A 23,376-nucleotide genomic window follows, 5' to 3' on the forward strand; every position below is an offset into this window, starting at 1 on the left:
TGACAGTAATATAAAGAGGCAGAATTTTCCAGGTGTGTTTTTCCAAACTCCATTGCTTTTGAAAACAGGATAACTCAGAGATAATGAATTAATTTTTGAAGCCTGCCAGTCTATTTTGTCATTTTCTCACCAGCATACCAGATTTAAATCTGCCAGGCCAGACAGCAACAACATGATGCCTTTATGGCTGAGAATGATGGTGTGTTCCAGATCAAAAGAACTTTTACAAAAAAAACAAAAAAAAGATCACCTTCAAGAGCAGGTAACAGGGTCTGAACAAAATTCCCTGCTGTAGACAAAAGGTGGCTTTTGGAGCAGAAATTCACATCCAAGGCAAAGAATGTTATATGGTCTCAAGACACACATTCACAAAAGTAAATAAGATTGCTTAATAGATGGGCTGTGACATACTGCACACGCCCACCCTAGCGTGGAATGGCACAAAGCCTGTACGGGTGGGGCTGCAGCGTACCCCCCAGAATGGGCTCTGTGCTGATCTTTGTCACTCCCTCAGGCAGCCGGAAGGTGAATGCCCGCAGCAAACTGGCAAAGAAAATAAAGAGCTCGGTCCTCGCTAGGTGCTCCCCCAAACACACACGGTGCCCTGCAGAAGGAAGAGGGGAAGGACAGTGAGTAAGTTACCCTGACCTCAAAAGCAATGGTATTCATCCTCACACAAAGGAAAGGTATTTTTGCTGAGTCCAGAATTTCTTTAGGACTTAATGCAATCAGCGGCACAAAACTTCATGTGATTCTTCCTTTAAAGAATCCTATCTGCAGCTATAGATCTCTGTGCAGCCCTTCTGCTCCAAGTTTCGCTTCAATTACCTCAAAAAACTCATCTTCATTTGACTGACAACTTTAAAGGAATTTGTCCAATCGTGTAAATGAAGAATAAGTACTTGTTCTTCCTGGGAGATGTCATACTCCAGTTTTGTATGCATAAAGCATCAGCACAGCTGCTTGCAAGTACTTTCCAAATGTATGTCTGGTGTTGAAATGTATGCCCCAAATCAATAACCATGATCATTAGCAGAGAATTTCCTTCCAAAAATAGGGTAAGTTGGATGTATACATTTGTCAGGATATCTCTGATTTTCCATGTTATTATTTGTTCAATAGAACAAATGTTTATAGTTGGATTGGGAAATGTTACTGGAAATAATCATGTTGATTTTACCACTGTTTTCCACAAAGCGGATTAAAATAAATGACCAATAGATTTTTAATAGACATCTTATTTGTACAGTCCCAAAGCAAACCATTAATGTTTGTGCTGTCAGTCCATTTACCTACTGAGAATGGTAAAAAGGCTTCTTGGCTCACAAAGTTTCCATCCTTATCCAAGAAGTGACCAGGGTTGAACTGTCGAGGTGTTTCCCACTGCTCTGGGTCATACAAAGACGAAGCAATATTTGGAAGAACTATGGTGCCCTGAAAGGAGAAAAACACTCACTCAGTTCTGGCTGCCCATCCTCCCTCAGCAGTCAGAACCAGCTAGGTGAGACCAGGGTTAGTTTGCTTCCAGAGTTCAGTGCTGTGTACTGGTAGGCTCATTTCCCCAGTAAGAGCTGTGAGGAACATGAAGTGGTTTTGTTTCAGGACATCAGTTCAAGCCTGACAGTGGAAGTGGCTGTGTCAATAGAAACTAGCAACTTCATTTGTAATAAACCATTTTCACTCCTAAGATAAGAAGCTTCTGTGATTTAGTCTCTTTGATGAAAACTAGTTGCAAACCTTCATGCTTTTCTCTGGATCTTTTACAGACTTTTGGCAGGCAAAAATTCAGTCAGAAACCTTTCCAATGCCTTATGAGCACAAATCAATCACAGTATCCTTCTGTATCAATCTCTAAGGTTTTTTCTTCATTGGTTTGTAGAAACACTTGCTAAAATCACCTCTGCCATCCAGGGGCATCTTTCACTACTGATAACCCTCTACCAAGAGCTGCGTCACTCAACTCAGCCTGGCAGATGGTTTCTTGTCCTTGTTCCCATTCGGGCTATGACCCAGAGGTATCCAGCCCCACTGCTGTTGAGGAGAAGACCCTGGCACAAATAGATTTTAATCCACACCTTGCTCTACTGATGCAGGAAAGGTCTGTAGCAACTGAGAAGCTGTGTCTGTACCTTTTTGAGGGGAAAGCCAAGCAACGTAGTGTTCCTCACACACACTCTGGGCATGCCAACTGAGATAATATTGCTGAAGCGCTGAACCTCATGAACCACAGCATTTGTGTAGGGCAGTTCTTTCCGATCCTCATAGCAGATTAACTGGGAAGGACCCAAAACAGCATCCAGCTCCCTCTGCACTTTCTCTGTGGAGAAATATTCACCGTTTCAGGTGGAAAAATATATCAAGTATTTTCACTATTCCATTTTCAAAGATATTTCCCATTTAGAATTATGAGGACAGCAACAAAATTAACGTAAAAATGTAAGTAACTTTTATAAAGAAAATAAAAGTAGCAGAGTGTTCCAATAGCTTAAACACAGATGAGCTCTACTTCTCAGTCTGAAGTAATTTGATTGTAGATTAAGACAATACATTTGTTGCTCAAAAATTTAAAACTCTTGAAGAGTTGCCTTACTAACAATTAAATGCAAGAGATAACTGATTTATCTTCATGTTTTCTTTTGGCTAGGTGCCTCACGCACCTACAGCCAGTTAGAACCACTAAGCTCACAGCTCTCTGGCATTTAAGACAGGTGAATCAGGGCCTTAAAAACCTAATTCCCATTAAAAGGAAATGGTTCTTATATAGGACATCTGTTAAGTGAAGCAATGCCAACTAAAACAATGTCCAACTACCTTTAAAACAAAACGGATCTGCTCCTTGGTGCCTGCCTTTTGATCAAGAATAGCATTATTTAAATTATTTATTGCACAGAGGTGTTGGGAACATTAACAAAAGTGTAAAGTTTGTTTTGTGAACTTCAAGAGAGGCAGTACATACATAATAAAAATGCTTTAGATTTTTAACAAATGATCCTGTCTTTTTCCAGGCCCTCTGAAGCAACACTAAAGATGCGGGCAAGCCCATTCTGCATTGATCAGTTTGTGCTCATTCACATCAAGCCTGCTCAGTGACTGCCAGCAGTCCTTCACAGAACCATGTTAGGTAGACCCTGACAACAGAGATTTAAGCACCTTACAGAATTTTAAATGTATATCCAGAAAGATTTTTAAGTAAAGTAAATTTCTTTCTATGAAGAACTAGCTTGCAAAATCAAGCAGAACTCCTTCAGGATCCAATATAGCTTGAAGTGATCCGTCACTGCGTAAGTATAAATATGCATCTCTGTTCCAGTAGTTCAGAGAACAAGGAGAGCCCAAGCCAGAGATTAGGCAAAAGGCCAAACTTTGCCATATGGTACATAATGGAACTGCAACACATTGTCACTGGGTGTTAACACAGGCAAAAGTATGAACAGGTTCAGAAAGAAACTGCCAATTAAATGAGGACAGATATACTGGTGTCAATTCATCACGAGAGTCTAGATGCAATGTATGACTCAAGAAACCCAGGAAGGATCATTCTGCACACACCCTGCTTTCCCAAGTGTGTGCAAGGTATTACATTTAGGCAAATAAAATTACTCTGGTGTGTCAACACTTTCATAACCTTAATTACATTATGTGATAATAAACATGCAATAACCCAACACTGAGTAGACCACCTTGTCTGACAGCTACAAGTTGAGCAATTTTTTCCTATCTTCATCTCTTTCCTCCATGTAAAATCCTGTTGTCCTCTGGGTATTTGCACATATTCTGCTATCTAATAATGAAGTTCCTCTTATCCAGCATAAGAGAACATTCTTTCTTTGGTTTTCCTTTAGTGCTCTATGAAAGTGATCGATGGTTATGTAAAACCTAGACTTAAAAGTAAACTTCTTAAATATACATAGACATAACAGATGAGCCATCAAATTCCCCTCCCAACTGGAATAATTTCTGTTGCAAGAAACTCAAATACATCACAGAGTTAATTTAAACATGATTAAATAGACACCTTGATACCTTGGCATCATAAATGGGCTGATGGACAAAAATAAAGTCAAAGTTGCCAGTCGACCTTTAGGTGCTTGTCTTTACTACTTCTGTGACCCACAGAGCACAAGGAAGAGCAAGACTCCCTCTAGCCCTCAGCACTGATACTCGGCCAACACAAAGCAGAACTGAAGTAAGTTTCCAAGGAGTGACATTCCTACTATCACACATCAGTTTCTGATTAATTATTTTCAGCCATCAGTCGTGTTTACAGCTAAGACAGAACCCAACTCTGTTTCTTGAAGTTCCACCAGCACCTCACCAATGGCTGCAGCAGTGGCCACTGTTCCTCTAAGGATTATGTGTGCAAACCCTCTGACTTCCCAAACAGCAGCTCCAGTCCTCTTACTCCATTGACTATCCTAGCACAGTCTGTCCCCAAAGACCTCAACCCCTCCATCTCAATCAGCCACAGCCTCCTATACATATATATACTTCCCAAACTGTTGACTCTTTCTGGGAACTGCCTTATGCTTGTGACTGCTGTAAGAGCTTGTTACAGATACTCTGGATCTACCAGTGCTGCTCAGTGCAGATCTACCAGTACAAAAAGGTCCATGAGCCACTAGTCATATACCAGTATCTAGGAATAATCTCTGATCCATGAAAATGTTATGCCTTGGCTGTTCTGTTGCATCAGGTACTTGTGACATGCTTATCCACTCACCTTGGACATCTGGATTTGCCACCATATAGAGCAGGCCCCAGATCAAAGTAGTGCTTGTTGTCTCTGATCCACCCAAGAAAAGGTCATTTATAGAATAAACCATGTTGTCTTCATTGTATGTAGACCTGGGTTCATCTTTGGACTGCAAATGAGAAGATAAAGTAGAGGTTTATACATGAAAGTTAGAATAATCAGAATATCTTTAAGTGTGATTTTATCACTGACTCCAAGCTGTAGTGTGTTCTGCCTGTGTCACAATACAGAGAGACTGAGGGATAATATTAGACACCAAAGATTATCAATATGAAAAGCTAACACTTCACAAATGGACAAGACATGTTCACTCCACTCTTAATCATGAAGCTAAATCACATGTTCTCCACAGAAAAGGATTGTTGGCTTAGTTGTGCCAACAGTGGTACATTTAGAACATTTCATAAGTAAACGTTCCTCTGCAGATGTGTACCAACATGTCATTCTTGACACCTCAAGTCATATTCCATCACTTAGTTTTTCTACCAAGCAATACAGTGAGGAGGGCTGGGGCAGAACACTGGGCTGTCAAAAGTTCTTAACCTGTAATGTTCAGGCTTCTTCTCCGCTACAAGGCCACAATGAGTCACGTACAGCTGTTCTGAGGTTTTGCAGTTTTCAGTTAGAAGTGTGAGGACATGTATGTATATGCTGAAATCATGAAAAAATATCGTTAGGGTTCGGGAGAATTCATTGTCTAAATTTAGGGAGGTTATGCTCAGATTATGCCAGTAGAGCAATTGGAAAGTGGGAAGGATGTTTTTCACTGTTGTAATATCATCTAATATTTTTATATTGCCTATGCATATCTATTAGAGACAGTTCAATTATTTTCATAAACAAACTGGGATGATTTCCACCCGGCAGAGTCCCAGAACAGCTCACTGAATCAATTTCTGGTTCACTGGTGTTCAAGTCTCATAAATCTTAGAACAGCAGTGAAAGACTTTAGAAGCAGTTAAATGCTTTGGAAGACCAGATATGTTAGTATTGCGCCAGTAGCAAAAAATTTAAAACAAGAAGATCCAAGGAACTAGAAGCCAGTTAGGCTGACATCCACCCTGGACATAAAAATACAGCAGCTGATATAGGAATCAATTAATAAAGAATTACTAGCCAGAAATACAAAATAATGCTGTTTATTTTAATATAGAAAACTGATCTTGGCAAGGACATCTGATCCGATTCTTGGACAGAATCGCCACCTTGGATGATAATGACAATTTCACAGTTGCAATATACTTGGAGTTCCACAAGATAGTTCCCTTCATTCCCCGTAATAATAAAAAAGTCAAGCACTACAAAGTATTCATAAGACACATGCTAAAAGACTAAAGAGCTGGCTGACAGAAACAGCTAACAGCCATTCTTCCCTGGATGCATATCTCTGCAGTGTGGATATCTCATTTGGCTCTCTGAGCCACTCTTGCCTTGTCACCCTCCAGTGACACCAGTGTCATCTCGCCACTTCCTCTCCTTTCTCCTTTTTCTTCCTATCACCAAGCAGAACAGGAGGAGGAATATCGCTTGCTGCAGTGGAGATGAGGAGAAAGGAAGAGTGATTAAATGGAGGTAGAAGGAGTCACAGAGGGGAAGGACAGCTGTTAGTCAAGGGGTTAGGGAGGGGATCCAGTTCCCAAGAGATTCAGACAAAGAAAAATTGATCCTGGTAAGGTCTAGAAAAGGGAGATGTGTGTCCCCACTCACAGTTTATGCAAGCCTCCTACAGCCTTTCAAAACCCTACAGATTCCCACCTACCTCTACTATGCCTGCCTGCCCCAAATGCCCTTATTTTCATAGTTCCCTTTGTCTGCTTGAAACTTCATTGAGCCTGGCACTCTCCTCTTCTCCAGCCTTGTCTGAAACTCTGCTGACTCCTAGATTATTTCCTCACAAAATGCTCTCAAAATCCAACTGTCCTCTTGCAGCTGTATCTCTTGACAAACCCCTACCAGCCAAATATCTTATCCAGAACATCACACACTGTCTCCTCAAGACCTTCCCAGGTGTCTTGTGGTCCACTTAGAAATTCAGTATTCTTTCCTGGAGGCCTGAAATAATTTTGTAATTTGTGCTAATGACAAAAAATGCAGTGTATTAACCTGCTCTTTAATGAAAGCATTGCAAGGTGCTGTGGCATATCAATAATTAGAAAGGATTTAGCAAGTCCCTAGTTACTGGATTCACATTAGGATTTCTATGAAAGGTAAGAGATTGTGATAGAAGGGCTCAGACTGGATGATTTAATGGTCTATTTCACCTTATTCCCCATGAATGTATGATCAGGCAGAATAAATACTTACTTTTTCAATGTGAGCCAGGTAAAAGTCAATGAAATCCTGTGGTTCATCTGGTATCCCACGCTCCGTGTGCATTCTGATCTCTCGCCTTGTAAAAGAGCTCAGGACCTCATAGCAAGACAAAGCTTTCTTATGAGGACCAGGGAGACGGCACATCAACCAGGGGAAGATTTCATACAGCTGTGGGAGTGACACACAAGTGGTACCACAAAGTTTCTATCACTAGAAAATGCATTTTAGACCTACTAAAAAGAGCAGGTAATGTTCATGTTAGCATGTGGTTTTGGCATCATTAGTAAATTATTCAGACAAAGACTATGATTATGTTTTCAAGTTGCGAAACAGTATACTATGTAATTTCTAGCTGTGTTGATGGTAAGATTCAGAGTTTCACAGGCTTTCAGCTCAACCACAAGCCAAAGTAGAATAAGTATAATTAGAATGAACTGTATTCATTTATTCGATTATTCAATTCATGCATTCAATTACAACGAACTGTGTTCAGACGCTTAAAAAGTGAGAGCCTGCCCTCCAGTGGAGAACAGCAGGAAGGAAGAAGCAAAGCCCTTGCAAACTGTCCTCACCAGGACGTGCAAAAGCCGTGGACAGAACCCACAGCAAGGGCCAGCTACCTGCAGCTGGTATACAGCCTCGGTAATCCCCCAAAGCACTCTCTACTAATCGACATCTCAAGGGTCCTCAGTAAATCTTGAAATATCTGAAACCCAGAAAAGCTGAGAAACAGCTACCTGACAATTTTGAGTGCTCTCCACTAGAAAAGAAGGGGTTAGCTGACACAAACAGATTAATTTTATCCTTCTGTCTTACTGCTTGGGAAAATCTGGCCTAAAAATAGCTGTTTTCTACCTATTCTGATAGCTAGAAAGTTCATTCTGATTTTCAGCCTGTATTTATGCCTGGGTAATTTGTATACATTGTTCTTGTATCTGCAGTGTATTTTCTCTTAATAGCTCTTTTTTTGCTTGAAACATAATCCCATGATTTATTTATCAGCAGAAGTTCTATCCTTTCTCAGTCATCGTTTTGCTGAGCTCTTCTTGTACGCTCCTAATTATACCACAAAAAGCACGTTATTAGGTGTTCACTGGAGTCTGGCTGAATTAGATAGACTATACTTCTGTCTTTTTGGAAAATCAGTTCTTATTGTCAGACATCCAATTATCAGTTAATTATTGCCTTATCACAGTGAGGGAACAGTTCAGCCCTTGGTAAATTCACATAGATCTTCATGTCCTTTATGTTTAGTTTCATTTCTGGTATTTTTTTTCTTTCAAAATCTGTTCAGAAGCCTTATGTACAACTGCGGTCTGACTGATCATATACAGTTGCCCAGATTACATGCATTCCTACTCTCAATGCATGTACTTCCTGGCTACTATGGCACCCTAACTTTAAGCAGAATTTAGCTGTCAACATTCAAGACGGCAGCTGAGCCCATCCACCTTCCTGGCTACCAGTCCTGTCAAAACTCCTCCTTCATTTCTGGAGCGCAGAACAGCGTTCTCCTGTTCAGTACCTGACACCACGGAATCTGGTTAAGAAATGGGGATGTGGATGCAACAATGTCCACTTTTTACATAATACTGAGCACCCTTTGCATCCAGGAAGTGGGAAGGCTGCAACCCTCCATCCGGAATGGTTTGAACCCCTATTCTTATTTCCCAGGACAGCATCTTATTCATTAGATGAAAGCAAAGCTAGGACAGGAAGGAGAGAAGAAAAGGAGGTATATTCTCTATGCCAAAAGCAGGTCTCACCTGTCACCACTACATGCAACTTACAGGTCCAAAGCTAAGCTAAGCAAAAGGGAACCTGATCATAACTCAGCGATAAGAATACTCCGTGGTATGTGGGGGTAAAATCTCAAAGGGATTGCTTATGTGTTTTACATTAAGAAGCTACTGCATAAGACATATGGGACAACTTCAGAACTGGAACCAGAACTCCTGGGCAACTCTGAATAGACTTCTGTGCAAAGCAGGCCTCTTCTTGCGTTGGGTAAGTCCTTGACTCTCAGAAGAGTGCTGATGGTTTTGATTGCCAAGCTTACAGGTATATTTGCTGGCTTAGCATTTCCTATCTTCTACTGCCTGAGTCTAGAGCTGCTCCTCACTCAGAGTGAAGGAGTGGAATTTCTCTGGGGAGTCTTCCAGTCTCCACTTCTTATAGAGGAAATGGAGTTAAGTAGCCACAGACAAAACACTTAGGTATTTGAATCATTCTTCTCTCTTCTGACTGCATATAAAACAGTGTCTAAACTTGGCATGTGAATCACACTTTTATGCCTGACATTTAGTATTTAACAATCATGATGTCCAAGGCAGGAGTCTTCTGTGCATGGCAGCTGAGAAACCAAGTAACAAACATGACCCAGCAGCAGTCCATCAGCTTGTGCCTTGCTGCAAAGATTTAGGAGCAGACTACCTTATCACAGTACTCAAACACAGGACAATGAACACAAATGACCAAGGCTGGTATGTAGAGCATTACCATCACACTTTGTACTGCCCAGTAAAGCTGCAGAGGATATCACTCACCCATTCGAAAACTTTTGCCTAGCAGCTACCTCTTGAATCTGCATGTCTCACTTTCTGTCTTATTCAGAAAAAGACAACAGATCATTTACTTACATGATGAATAAAGCTGCCTCCAAATTTGAATAGATGCTCTGTGGCTCTAATCAGTTCATGCAAAGTTTCATCCTCTCTGGAGAAGCGGTGTCCAAAAACAACAGCACAAATTACATTTGAGACAGAATGAACAAGAGGGAAAGAAGGATCCAGGGGTTTCCCTGCAACCATAATAATAAATGTCACTGTTAATGTCACCTATTCAGCTTTAGTGAAATGAAAGAATAGGTTACTGAAAGAATTTTCAAGAGAACATTGCATTTCACAGAGAAGCAGTAATCTTCTTACAAAATCGTAATGTCAAACTGATTCTTCACAAATATGGTGCAATCCCATAATCCTAGGAATGTGTGGCACCCTCAAAAAATGCCAAATGTTTCGTAATATGATAGAGCAAATTTAGAGGTAAGAACAAAAGAATTATATGCAAGTTTGCTGTCTGGCAAATTCAAAATAGGTCTCTCAAGCATGGGAAGGACTGAAAACACTGTGGTCAAAGGGAATCTGAGGGGAGAACCACAAGAGAGGCAGCTTTATTCAGCAAGAACATAAATACATGCAAGGCTACTATATTTTGTCTGACCTTGCTAGAGATGTACAACCTCCAGTAAGATAAAATGTCATAAACTCCTTTCAACCAATTGTGTCAACAAAATAAAAACTAATTTTAAAGCAATTACTTGAAAAACCAATCTCAAAAAAGCTATTTTCTGACTCCAGAATAAATGACTATAAACAGCTATATTTATGTATGTACTGATGCAACTGTTCTACACCCAGTGCACACAATTCTGATCGCAATTTATTGTTCTGTCCCTTCCTTTTCTGCAGACATGCTCACATCTCAATCTCTCCTTGTTCTTAAACCATGGGATTGGGCTAGATTTAATTACTTGTAATTGATACAATGCTAGCCACAGCATGTCCTGATTTACTGTGCCTTTGCATAATGATCGGTATTGGGAAATACAACTCACATGCTCCTAACTAGATTGATCAAAGTAAAATGTTGTAATGAAGACAAGATTCTAGTCACTGCTTTACAGAGTGCATGCAAATGGTGTTACAAGAATTAATTCATCAGATAATGTGTCCATATCTTTATGCACAAGCACCATATATGAGCCAGCAATGTGCTCTTGTGTCAAATAAGGTCAAGAGCATCCTGGGCTGCATTAGGAAAGGTATGGCCGGCAGGTCAAGGGAGGTGATCCTTCCCCTCCTATCAGCACTGGTGAGACCCATCTGGAGTGCTGGGTACGTTCTGGTCTCCCCAGTACAAGAGAGACATCAACATACTGGAACAAGTTGAGCAAGGGATTGAAGCATCTGACATAAGAGAGGCTGAGAGAGTTTAGTCTAGAGAAGAAAAGGCTCAGGGAAGTATCTTAAATATGTATAAATACCTGATGGAGTGGAATAAAGAACATGGAGCTATAGGCTCTTCTCAGAGGTATCAAGTGAGGCATTGGGCAAAAACTGAAATACATTAAATTCTGCCTAAACATAAGAAACTTTTTTACTGTAGGGCTGATTGAACACTAGTACAGGTTACCCAGAGAGGTGGTGAAGTCTCCATTCTTGCAGATATTTAAAACCCAACTGGACTCAGCCCTAAAAAACGTACTCTGATTGACCCTTCTTTGAGAAGGGGTTAGACTAGACCCTCTTCAGAGATCCCTTTCCACTTTAAACATTCTATGATATAAATAATAAATAAGCTCCAGTTTTGCTTCCCAATTTTAGTAGTTTTGTAAATAACTTTGAACAAGAATAGTCTCCCACTGCATTTGAAAACACAGGAGTCTTTGCATTTTCAGCCCATTCCACATAGACATTCTAAGACCCTGCACACTCTCTTGTGGAACAAAAGCTGCCCTTGAATTTAGAGCAGTTCAGAGAAGTTCACTAAAGACATCAGCCTAATGACAAAAATGAATCAGTATTCATTGCAGATATACCTTTCATACTTGCAAAGAAAGCTACCAGGTAGTGAGCCTCTTCTTGAACACGATGCTCCAGACCTCTTTTCCCAAGACCAAGGTTGCGTAGAGTCCTCAATGCAAACCTTCTCTGCTGCTTCCAGGTGTGACCAGTTGCCAACATAATTCCTGCATCCATTCAAGGAAGAGCTCATTATCATGCTAATATTTATTCTAGAAAAAGACTACCTTAAAAGATTTACTAAACCACAGAATATAATGAAACTATTGCATTGCCTATGACCACAAAGACACAAAGAAACAGCTGTGGCATCTAAGCATGTGGGCAGGGCTAAAATGGACAAACTCAACTGGGTAGTAAGACAGCTTGCAGGATTAAGCTTGATCCAAGACAACCAGTTATCTCAGAAAGTTTGACAGCTGCTTCTCTAGACATTCTCTGAAGTGCTTGCCTCCCACTCTATTCTATGCTTGGAGCTCACTTGACCAGCATAATGATTCTCGTGAAGGGAAAAGGGGAAAGAGTTCTGACTGTCCACAGTCAGGGAGAAAAATTCCTGTCCACAGGGCAGAATTGTTCAGTACTCGGGCTTTGTGACAAATATCTTCAGAAGAAATAAACATATATTAACAGGACCTTTAATGTAGTGTAAGAATCACCAATGACTGAAACAAATTCAAATTAGAAATATTTAAGGAATTTAGTTTCCTTAAAAAGAAGCTGAGGTCTCAAATGAAATAAAGGTTGTTTCATAATGTGTGTGCTGATGAAAATCAGGAATTTGGGAATTTCCAGTACGGTTGGGGAGTATGAAACCTGCAGCAAGGTTGAAAAAGAAGTACACTGAACCTCTAGATGCAACTGTGAGAATAAGAAAATATTCACAAAAGGAAGGAAACAGGAAGAAGATCTCACCATCAAGGTCACTCTTCAGTTGAAAATGTAATGGTGGGAGGCAGCAAGTCCAGGACAAGGAAGTGTGCTGTTTCCTGCTCTTCTCCACTTCTCTGTGGCACAACCTACCTCTGAATCTGGTCCAGTGAATATTTCACACAAAGCATTATGAATCTTTTTTCTTTTGTTCATCCTTTCCTCCTCCTACTACCCAAAGGCTATTTCACTCTTCCTACTTTGCAGTTCACCTGTCAGTCGTTCCTCAAACCCAGCTACTGTGTTACCTTTGGAAGTGGTTACAAGCTACAAAAGACCTGCAGTTTGTCAAGATGATGTTTCAGTGCAATATTTATGGCAAGAAATTCTCACCTTTTCCTTTGGCCATTGCTCTGAAGAAAGGAGACACTAACCTCCCAGAAACATCTTCAGGGTACATGGTCATACCATCCTTAACTGCTTGATATCCATTCAGGACGATCACTGGGGCCCATCCAAACCATAAGGTGAATATGTTGCCATGAATTTTTGCCACCTATAGATGGGAGGGAACCCAGGAAAGCAGAGATGAAATCCCACACACTTCAAACAAACAAGACGAACCTGTTATTACACTGATTACAGGACCAGCCCAAAGGTGAAATGACATTCTCCATCTTTCTCACAAGATTATAATTATCTGTGAGAAAGCCTGAATGCTTTTTCCAGGATTCACTGTTGGAAACAACTGAATATTTTAGCTTTTCAGAGCCACAGATCTATGCCAAGACATGTTAGGTAGCTTTTATTACTGTATATAAACCAAGGCTCAGTTCACAATGATTCATGTGATAAAGGGTATTTTCTATATGTTAATTTCTTTCAAGAGGGTTTCTATCCTTTGTACTAGTAAAGTGGCGCAAAGGGAACACAGAAACATCAGAGAAGTAACTAGCTTGTAGAGACTGGACCAGTCTTCTTCGTCCCAATCCATTTGCATATTTAGGTACTGGAACTTGAGTAAGGCTGTTCTGTCTCACAGTGCCCTTACTTCCTGTCTGAACCTGCCATCTGGTTGGAATAACCAGCATGCCTCGCCCAAATCAGTGACAGAAGTCACTGGAGTTGTCTGCTGAGATCCTGAAAGCCCTGTGAGAGCCAATAGAACGAAATGGAGATGGCTTTGGGCACAGAAGTACTCCTCAAAAAACAACTAACAAAAGGTTCATGGGGTTCTTTTTACATCCTGTCAATACAAACAAGCCTATAGGCATATAGTGCATCTTAAGTGTCTATTTACCCAAGCAAGAGAGCGTCAGTGCTCGGAAAGCTCAGAAAGCTAAAAATCCATGCTGTGAAGGTAAATTTTTTTTTAATAGTATTTCTTTTCCCTAACTGCAAATCTGATATATTATTCCCTAAAGGTATATAATCTTAAATTATATCCATTTTCACATGAATTTGTCAAATTTAGTGTTAAGGGGTGATGCAAGGTTATCAAGTTTCACATGAGTTTGTCAAATTCAGTGTTAAAAGGTGATGGGTTTAAGCATCAGAATGATTTTCACACATTCAGAACTTCCAATACTAGTTTTCTTAGCTTGGCAAACTACTTTATGCTGCAATAACTTTTACTTATTTTGCCAACCAAACCAGCAGTTCCAAACCAGACCGAATGCAGTATCACAGCAGCTAGTTAACAATTACAGTATGTTACCAATGTAGTTTTGGGAGAGGATGTTTTCACATAGCAAACAACAGGAGAAATGGGAAATTACAAAGACTTTTAAACAATTAGGAGTATCTGAAAATAAATACCTTCATGAGAAGATCACGATTAAACTGAAAGTTCAGCTGTATCAAGGTCCCAAAAATTGGGAGAGGGATTGGTCCAGGAGGAAGCTGTCTCCGTACTCGTTGCAACTTTAAAAACTGCATAATTAGAAGAAATACAGCCAAGGCTATAAGAACTTGACTTATTGTCAACATTTTAACGGCTGCTTTTACCAGCTTGTCTTTATTGAAAATAGACTATTGAAGATATTAAGGCTGGTTGCTCAACCAGTTTTTTCACAAGAGTTTAATTTTCATAAAATAACTATTCCCCGCCCCTAACCCTCCCTCTTTATTATCAACCACTCCCTTTTTGTCCCACTCATTACATTCTCATGCTCAAGCATATTTAATAGATGCATACTCCTCTCCTTCTTCTCATTCAGATGAATATTTATCCAATCTGGATGACAGAATTTGTAGGAATGGTGTCTTAAAAGACTAGGGCCAAGATTTTCCAGGCAATGTAGATACACATAGCCACACATAAATTCTCCATCTAATTTTCTGAAACAATTGTGGATGGTATGTGCTTCTAAGAATACTTCATGAATGCTTTTAGAAAAGCAATAGCCATACATACAAATTAAGCATGCAAGTGTAAGTGGATATTAAATCTTGGAGTTTTTAAAATGTTTTGTATATATTCCATGTACATGTATATCCAGTAATGGCAAGGCTGATAAAAGTTAAAAGCCCACATTTATCTTAAGATAGATAAATGAGTTTCTAATGCTTAATACAAAAAGCAAAATTTGTTAGGCTTTCAAATTGACTTGAAAACATAACTGGTTTAATATATAACCTCACTTTTTTTTTTTTCCCCCTAACCTGTTTGCAATAGCTAACTTCACTGAGGGTTTTGACTGCTTCTGGATTTCCCCTTTCAATCTTGACATAAAGGTGGATATGCTAAAGGATATTTTGGGCAATCATCAGGAAGCTTGCCAGAGAAATAAAGCAAATGCATGTAGAAAGTACATCTAGGATGGAACACAGAGATGAAAAAAATATGGGAAAAACCTACTAGGAATCTTGATCTACAACAGAACTAAGGGCCCCAGCAAGAACTAGTCATGACATGCGTGTGCCATACTTGGTAACTTGAGAATAAACACAGTCTGTAGCCAAGGCTCTTTGCCAAGCCTCAACATACAGAGGAAGTATAAACCTAGCATCAGGGGAGTTTATATGCCTGCAATCAGACCATGAAAACCATGTGAGAGGGATTCTGGGCACCGCATAACAATGATAGTTGTAACCCTGTGTTACAGATCTAGATTGAAATGCTAATGGATAATTCCTTCCCTGTGAAAAACCACCCATCCCCTGAAAGCAAAACTCTCATAAAATAAATACGTTTTCACTGATCTGAAAACCTGAGACTTGTGTATCAGCTGCTTCTTTCAAGTGCCCTGTCTTTGAGACAGAAACTGTTTCACAGGATTTGTGCCTCTGGGACATGAAACACCCTTATCCAGAAAGAGCAGCCTGGAGTTTGCCAGCCCACAGTTTCCAGACCTCCAACTCAATTAGACTCCAACCATCGCACTTTGTTACTGCTAAAGCATAACTGACCAATGTTTATTAACAAAGAGAGGGATGTTTCCATGTTTCTACAAAAGCTTTGTTTGTTTACAACAAAAAGCTTATTTTTCAAGGCACTCATTTCTAATTTAACTGTCTCCTTCAATAGGGAAAAAGAAATTGTCTTTAAAAAGAAATTCTGATAAGTTTTACCTGCTCTGCTTCCAGTGTAATTTTACAAAATGTACTTTAAATTCAACAATTTATCAGATTTTTTCATTTGGAATTGATGTAGTATACTCCCTGGCCTCTTAGATATTCAAAGAATTTCCATCTAAATGATTTTTCTCAAGAGGAAAAGTAATTTTTGTCTAATGACCTTTTCCATGGGGAAGTAAAGAAGCTAAGGCCTGGGGCCTTCACTGCTCCCCGGGCTGCAGCCTCACAACAGGATCTCTTTATTTCTTTCTTTAGCCTTGCAGCCTTGAGTTTTCACAATACCAGTTATTTCTCACAAATCCAGGTATTCAGATACCCTCCAACCCCTTGTCAGATACACCCACATCCTTTGTCATAGTCTTAACACCAGCCTGAAGCTCTTCCTTCATTATTCCTTGGCCATCGTTTCTGCTAACAATTTCCTCTGCTACAGGGATCCATGTCTCCTCTCATGCTCTGGCCACTTCAGGAGGCTTTGAAACCTTTTTCCTAGTGGTGTTTTTCTGAGGGAGGAAGATTTCCTGTCTTTTCCAGATTTTGGCCCTCTGGTTCTCTCCATGATGCCAAGGCCCTGCCCTGGCAGCAGTCGTGTCCTCCTTCCCCATCTAAAATGGGGGCACACCACAGGGGCAGGAGCAGCCAGGAAAAAATAAAAAGGTAGGAAATAGAGCCGAAAATAAAGCAGATTGGCACTTGCAGTCACTGCTGTGCTGGAGAAGGGAGGGGGCATGAGGAGGCACTCCCAGGCAGCCATTGTGGGAAGTTGCTCTGTAAGGAGGCGTGTGGTTCCCTCCAAAGGGCTGCATGATGCAGTTGCGTAAACCATTCCCTGTGAGCCAGCAGCCTGCCTTCCCCTCAGGTTGTCTCCAGGCACTGGTCCAGGTGCTTTTTTTCCCCAGATCTTTCTGCAACATTTGCTTGTGACAGCTCTGTTGCCTCCCCGCTGCCCACCCAAGATGGCAGCCACAGACTTCTCTGCAGGCTGGCCAGCTCCTAAAATGGATTTCCTAACACAGCATGAGGTGGCCGGTGGCATCACGTCACCCGGCCCCTCTGCCTTCCTCCTTCATGCTGGTCAAAGACCAGTCTTCTCTCTGGACTCGGCTAGACTTTCTCTGTATCTCCTCTTTAGCTAGCACCACCTCCCTCTTTCTGAGGAACCACATTAAATTCCCATCTTTCTCTCCACCAGGTAACACTCTAGGACTTAAATAGAATATAGGTGTTTTGACATTATATTTCTATGGCAGGCACTAAAGATTCAGTTTAAATTCCAATATCCATCTTGGATCTCCAGTTTCTCCAGGGCTATCTTTGTTTCTGCCAGATTTTCAAGTGTGAAACTCTGAAACATTGGGGTTCACTTAATTTTTCACAGATATTTCTCTAGGATGACACAGCTTCTTGAACCATGCTTATTAAACACAATAACTCATCCCAAGTGATGACTTTTAAGTAGCAAACTTTTTTAAGTCTTTTAGCAGAATCCAGACATTGCGGCAAACAACAAAAACCCTCCCAACATCATGGGTTTCCTAAATGATGAAGCAACAGCTGCAGGGACTCAATCTAACACTAGGGACATGGAAGATCCTTGGGAACATGGGTTAAGATTCAGAAAACCAAGAAACAAGGATTGAGTAATTTTTTTTCTTGTGCAGAAATGATGATTACATTCTCCAAAACTGCACACATTTTCACAGCAAAATGAATGTAGCTGACAAGGCTATTAGCAATTACCTACCAGAGAGAGGAAGGGATAAACTGGCACTTACTCACTTGGTCTTTTTTTCTTAAGCTTTCTGACAACCACTCCTTTGTCAAGACGGTATTTTCTTACTGCTCTAAGTGACAATAAAGCCTCAGGATGCCTTCTTCAGTGATGACATTCCCCTATATCTTTTGGTTGTGGAGATGAAGTGACTGCAATCCATACTGTCATTATCAGCTTTTTATTTTAATGCATACAAAGCAATGCTGTTAGGGAACATAACTATGGCTACTCTACATGTAATTTAAGAAACTGTATAAAATAGGGAAAGACAAACAACTGCTTAGTGTAGGAAAGGGAGTAAAAACAGAAAGAGGATACAAGAGCAAATCAGAAAGAAGATGGAAGACACTAGAATGAGGAACCCCTGCCAAATCTACATACAACAGATGGGAGTGAGCTGAGATGAGAAGAATAGGTGGAGAGATTTCAGTGAGGAAAGCATAAGAAGGAACAGCAGACAGCATGGGCCTGGACGATATCCAAATTAAAACTTGGAGATGGAGGACATTGTATAAGGAAGAAAACAAATGGAGGAATGTGCAGGGAAGTTGAAAACACAGGTGTAAAAAAGCACATTAAATAGGAAGGGACTGAACCCGCAAGCAGCTACATTAGGAGGCAGGAGAGGGTAAAGACATGTTCTTCCTCTCTTAATAGTCTTTTTGTGCATCAGTTCAGAGTTATGCTGAGTTCAGAGTTGAGTTCAAAGAAATTGGCTAGAGCTCCCTCCAAAGGCAAAGAGTAAAGAGATCTTATTATTAGATGAGCCAATTTCATTTGTGTTTGGGATTTATCACAAGGTACTTCAGCCCTACCTGGATTCACTACAGCATACGCAAAGTGTGTGTGGTCCTCTGAAAGCTTATTTCACACCAGCCTTTGTGGCAGAGTGAAGCCAAATGCAGCCAAACTGGGAAAAAAATTGAAAGCAGAAAGGCAGACCAAGCAAGGGAACACCTGAAGTGGATTTGGAAGATGAGACAGAAGCAAGGAAAGGAGAGTAGAATGATCTGTGGGGAATAGGATGGCCAGTAACTTCTTACATGTCTGCTCCACACCAGTCCTGCACCTTTTATTTTGCTTGGTGGGGACTACATTCCCTCTCAGAAACTCACGTTACTTACAGGAAAAGCAGAGTGTGTGGTCATCTTAAGCTGTTAGTCCCTCTCTGCTCTTCTACAAATAGCATCAGCTCCTGAAGGCAGAAAGACAAAACCACCATGTTTTTTGTAGTAAGTTCAGTGGCTGCTCTTTCCTTCAGCAGGCACCAGAAAACAGGGGGGAAGTGGCACTGAAAGGGAGCACCCCAGGAAAACCAAGACTGTAGTTGAGATTATTTCTTTCCCAGATTTGTCTCTTAGCCCTAGAAAATGGATGAAGAGAGCTCAAATAGGGGTATTTCACCCTCTCCTCTCCTTCCTAAAAGGGAGCGGAGCTTGCTTTGGAGCCACTACACACAGCTTGCATTGCAAGCACGTTCAAAGCTGAATTTCATGTTCTGAAATGTTTGCATTTAATCTGGCACGTGTAGTTTTCCCTAGAAAGTATGAACACTTACCACAGATTACTACAGCGTTAAGAGTATGCAGATATGTTTTTATCTCATAGTAGGTGACACTGCAGGATTAGATTCCAGTTTATCTAGGAATATTTTGTAATCTGCTCAGATCCTTAAGGCTCAGTCCAAGGCATATTAAAAAGAATCTGAAAAAAAAAAAATCTCATTAATTCTCAAATGACCCCTAATAGCTTGTCTAGAGGCTGGGCTCAAACCTGTATTTTTAGCCACTTGTAACAGTCCTTCTAGAACAATGGGGTTGACCTTATTCTCTCTACTAACTTGTGAAACTGAATGACATCTTCCGGTGGAAGAATAGTCCAGGGTCAGCCTTGACTCAAGAACAAAACAAAGAGCAAAAAAACGTGGAAAAATGAGAAAATGGGATAGTTTGGAAAGTTGGTACAGACTGTAAAGGGAATGGAACACTTTGGAGAAGTGAGGCAAATGTGGGGAAGAAGATGAGACAGAGTTTCTGGAGGGATCCAGGGTGTTGCACAGCTGGGAAAAAAATCTCGTTTATTGACACTCGATAAATTCAAACCTTACTTGTTTTTGAGCTTGGTAGACATGTTTACCAGTGGTGCAGCTGGACCTAGCCTGGAATACGGTTCTCTCACACTAGAAAAGGAAGATGACTGTGGGTTGGTTTAGATCTGAGGCATGGGATTCATCATACTTTATTTGATGGAAAATGTATTTATGAGGTTGCCTAGGCTCCATTTTCTTCATAATTACTAAATGAAGCCAGCAGCATTTCTCCAGTGCTATCTACCAGCTATTCTTTAGGATTACTGAGTTTTAACTTCAGTGCTAAAGGCAAGGAACTGCTGCTGTCATTGCCTCTCCTCCTGCTATCCATGTGGATACAAATGAAACACCCCCTTACAGTGTGGAGCTACTGCCAGGGGGATGTTTGCAGTTCCAGCATGGAGGGGACTTCACACCAATCACCTACCTGTCTGGACATGCTGCCATGCAGCCCACAGCAGCAAAAAGGGTTGAACCATCCCCTAAAGGTAATCCTGGAAGGGAAGATACAAGCAACCCAGGTTTCACCCTATGCAGATTACTGATTTCACACATCTCTGCCCATTAGACTGAGGTGCTTTAAAATACAAGGTGGGCAGAGGTACCTGAAACAAAGAGAGCTGATAATTACTTCTTCATATGTTGGCATACAGCATCTACTTTGTACATCACACAGGAAGAACATACTCCCAACGCTGTCAAAAAAATCCCATGCTAACTCTCAGTAACCAAATTAGAAAAATGTTAAATAACCCATTTTTGCCAAGTCCTTAAGCACCATGCCCAGAAAGGACTTCAAGAATTCTTCAATAGTGCCAAATCTTCTGTTGGTTGTGGTATGCTGATTTATGCCGACCGATGTGAAGTCAGCTAGCTGTGATAAAGAATCCATTAAAGAAATGAAAGAATACACGAAGCTGAATAAATTATTGGAGGATCTGAAGCAAACAACACCAGAAGACTACCTGTCATGAAAGACATGTTCTCATCTTGCTGTTAACAAGTGGGCTCATAAAAAAGAACAATTCATCAACACTTTGTGTCTGCTCCCTGTTGTCATTTGTCTTCCAGTCCTTGCTCCTTGCCTGTATTAGGAACAGCTCTCCACACCTGGCTGATAAAGCCACTCCTCTGTTGTCACCTGAAGGGCTGAAATACCCTGAACTGTCTTGCCAGATGTCAATGACAAAGTTGCACAACAACAAACCTGATCAGTCTAAGGGAATGTTATCTCAGATCATATAATCTGCCTCGCTAGAAAGCTTCTCTCAAGAGCTTCTTTCAACTCCTGCACCCACTAATATCCTGGGACAGATTGAAAGACCTCTAAACCTATCTCCACAAATGCAACTGTGGCTTATCAGAAAGAATGCACAGATATTTAACCATGAGACTTCTAATTTATAGATTTAGCTTCAGGTTCTTTCTCTGTAAATCCTCTTTTCAGTTAGCAATAAAAAAAGGCCCAATTCTAATTTTTCCCTTAATGTCTTTATTTGTTACACATCATGAGAAATTTCCAAGATTTTCCAAACAGAAGACAAGAACAAAAGATTTGTAGGTACAATCCTCAGGATGCAACTGCCTGAAAAGCATCTTTCAGGGTAGTGATTAACCAAATCAAGAAGAAAGCAAAAATCTTAAGACATGCAAAAAAGAATTCACATGCAGAAATAATCTTGCAGAAGAAATCTTCCCTGAACATGTGGGGCACCATTTCCTACCGAGGAATGGCACAGAGCCGGTAGGGAGGTGGCTTCATTGTGCTCCCAAAACCAAACTTTGTATTGACTTCTTTCACACCTTCTGGCAGGGTGAAGGTGAATGCCTGTAACAGGGTGGAAGACAATAAAGAGCTCCACCCTTGCCCGCAGCTCCCCCATACATGCACAGTGCCCTGTGACAAGACAGAAAAGGCAATCAGCCAAATGATTTCTATCACACCTTCCTTTTTAACTTGCTTGGGTTTTTGTTTGTTTACTTCTTTCTTGCAGACTTTGTCCTTTTCTGTTAACCGACTTTGTCATTTAATGATTCAGAACTGAAAGGCTGCTTGTTATTTCCACCAAACGTTTTAATCTGTATTTACAGCAGGCGGCAAGACATAGAAATGATCACCAGGGTTGCATATTTACGTTTACAGTCTTCCTAGTACTATGCATTTTGCTGCTACTGTTTCGGTAACTGGATCTCTTTTCCAAGAGAAACTGAATCTGTCTTCCAAGAGGAACTTTTCTATGTGTCATTCCTTCTCTTCCAATCTTTTCCACATACAACTGGACTCCTCTCTTCCTGAAAATCTTTAAAACAGTGGAATGTGTTTATATACCTATTTGTAGATGTATTCCCAGTTTTGTTGGGGAATGAATGGATCTTAATTTGTTATCACAAGGAGTAAATAAATCCCTGTTCAGCACACATACCTAAAGGTAAGAATGCTTCTCTGTTTACAAAGTTTCCATCTGTATCCAGAAAGTGGCCCAGGTTGAACTGATCAGGTGTCTCCCATTTTCCAGGTTCAGACAGAACAGAGTCAATATTTGATAAAATTATGGTGTTCTGAAAAAAGGAGCAGTGGCTTCAGTTCTGTCTTAGTGTTCATATTCATCAGAGAAGCAAATGATGACAAAGCAGCAAAGAATCTAAAGTCATAATTGAAAGTCTATTTTTTTTCAAAAATTAGATCAAGCTTTAAAACATTTCATAAGAAGTTTAAATTTTTGAGAATGTTGCAACTTCCTTTCCAATATTACTTGCTGTCAATAAGTTCAATAAAATAAATGGTTAGGATTTTATAAAGTTCATACTGTTAAAATATGTTGCTTTTATTTTTTCTATTGTCACTAAGTATTTTTATTACTTATTCAGCTTTTGAGTTACAGAATATCATGAGTATCAGTTTAATTTTCCCCTTCATTACTCAATAATTTCTGCAATGCTACATTTGCTTTGAACAGATCCAGAAAACAAGAATGAAAATGAACCTACATGAAAAGCAGTGATGGGAGAATATTTAGAAACAATCCCCAATGTACTTTTTAGTTACAAAACTTGAAAATACTTTAGTTTCATTATAACATTTGCAAGACAGTGCATTTAAAAGCTTGTGTTATGAAAATAATTTCAAATTTGTAAGTTTTTCAGTAAAAACTTTTTTCCATTTTTGCATGGCCTCTGTTCACCAGCTGATAAGCCATTTTGACAGGGGACAGACCTGAGATTGCTGGAAATTAACATGTTTATTTCCAGCCACAATTCACAAGTTTTCTGTCAGCAGAAATAATGACCTAAGAACCTTCTAATATTTAGACCAAAGTGCATGTTTCCTTGCAAAAGGCCAGCCTTAGAGACAGTCATAGCTTAAGGGCACTGCTAGAACCAAGAGAATGCAAGGGTTCATGTCTCCAGTCAGGAA

At 40.3% G+C, this 23,376-nt stretch overlaps 2 protein-coding genes across 3 annotated transcripts in view; both read right to left on the reverse strand.

Moving 5' to 3' along the window:
- LOC141927161 (cytochrome P450 2J4-like) lies at positions 1 to 22,457 on the reverse strand. 2 transcript variants are annotated; one of them, XM_074834112.1, is made up of 12 exons: positions 22,385 to 22,457; positions 19,431 to 19,576; positions 18,997 to 19,067; positions 14,338 to 14,451; positions 12,913 to 13,075; positions 11,667 to 11,816; positions 9,706 to 9,866; positions 7,058 to 7,234; positions 4,721 to 4,862; positions 2,130 to 2,317; positions 1,293 to 1,434; positions 1 to 604 (listed from the first exon to the last, which is right to left on the reverse strand). In XM_074834112.1, exons 3-12 carry the CDS (start codon positions 19,018 to 19,020, stop codon positions 426 to 428), a joined length of 1,440 nt encoding a protein of 479 aa, XP_074690213.1. In that variant the 5' UTR covers positions 19,021 to 19,067; positions 19,431 to 19,576; positions 22,385 to 22,457; the 3' UTR covers positions 1 to 425. The 2 variants fall into 2 exon arrangements, with proteins under 2 accessions (XP_074690213.1, XP_074690212.1); XM_074834111.1 differs by lacking the exons at positions 18,997 to 19,067; positions 19,431 to 19,576; positions 22,385 to 22,457 and having other exon boundaries at positions 14,338 to 14,508.
- The window catches only part of LOC141926881 (cytochrome P450 2J6-like), a 12,063-nt gene continuing 10,204 nt past the window's right edge, over positions 21,518 to 23,376 (reverse strand). Inside the window, 3 exon segments of the mRNA XM_074833267.1 lie at positions 21,518 to 21,802; positions 21,804 to 21,858; positions 22,379 to 22,520. Of these exon segments, the coding sequence (XP_074689368.1) occupies positions 21,682 to 21,802; positions 21,804 to 21,858; positions 22,379 to 22,520 (318 nt within the window). The 3' untranslated portion in view covers positions 21,518 to 21,681.

This window comes from Strix aluco, chromosome 9 (genome assembly GCF_031877795.1).
Source record: "Strix aluco isolate bStrAlu1 chromosome 9, bStrAlu1.hap1, whole genome shotgun sequence".
Classification (NCBI taxonomy): Eukaryota; Metazoa; Chordata; class Aves; order Strigiformes; family Strigidae; genus Strix; species Strix aluco.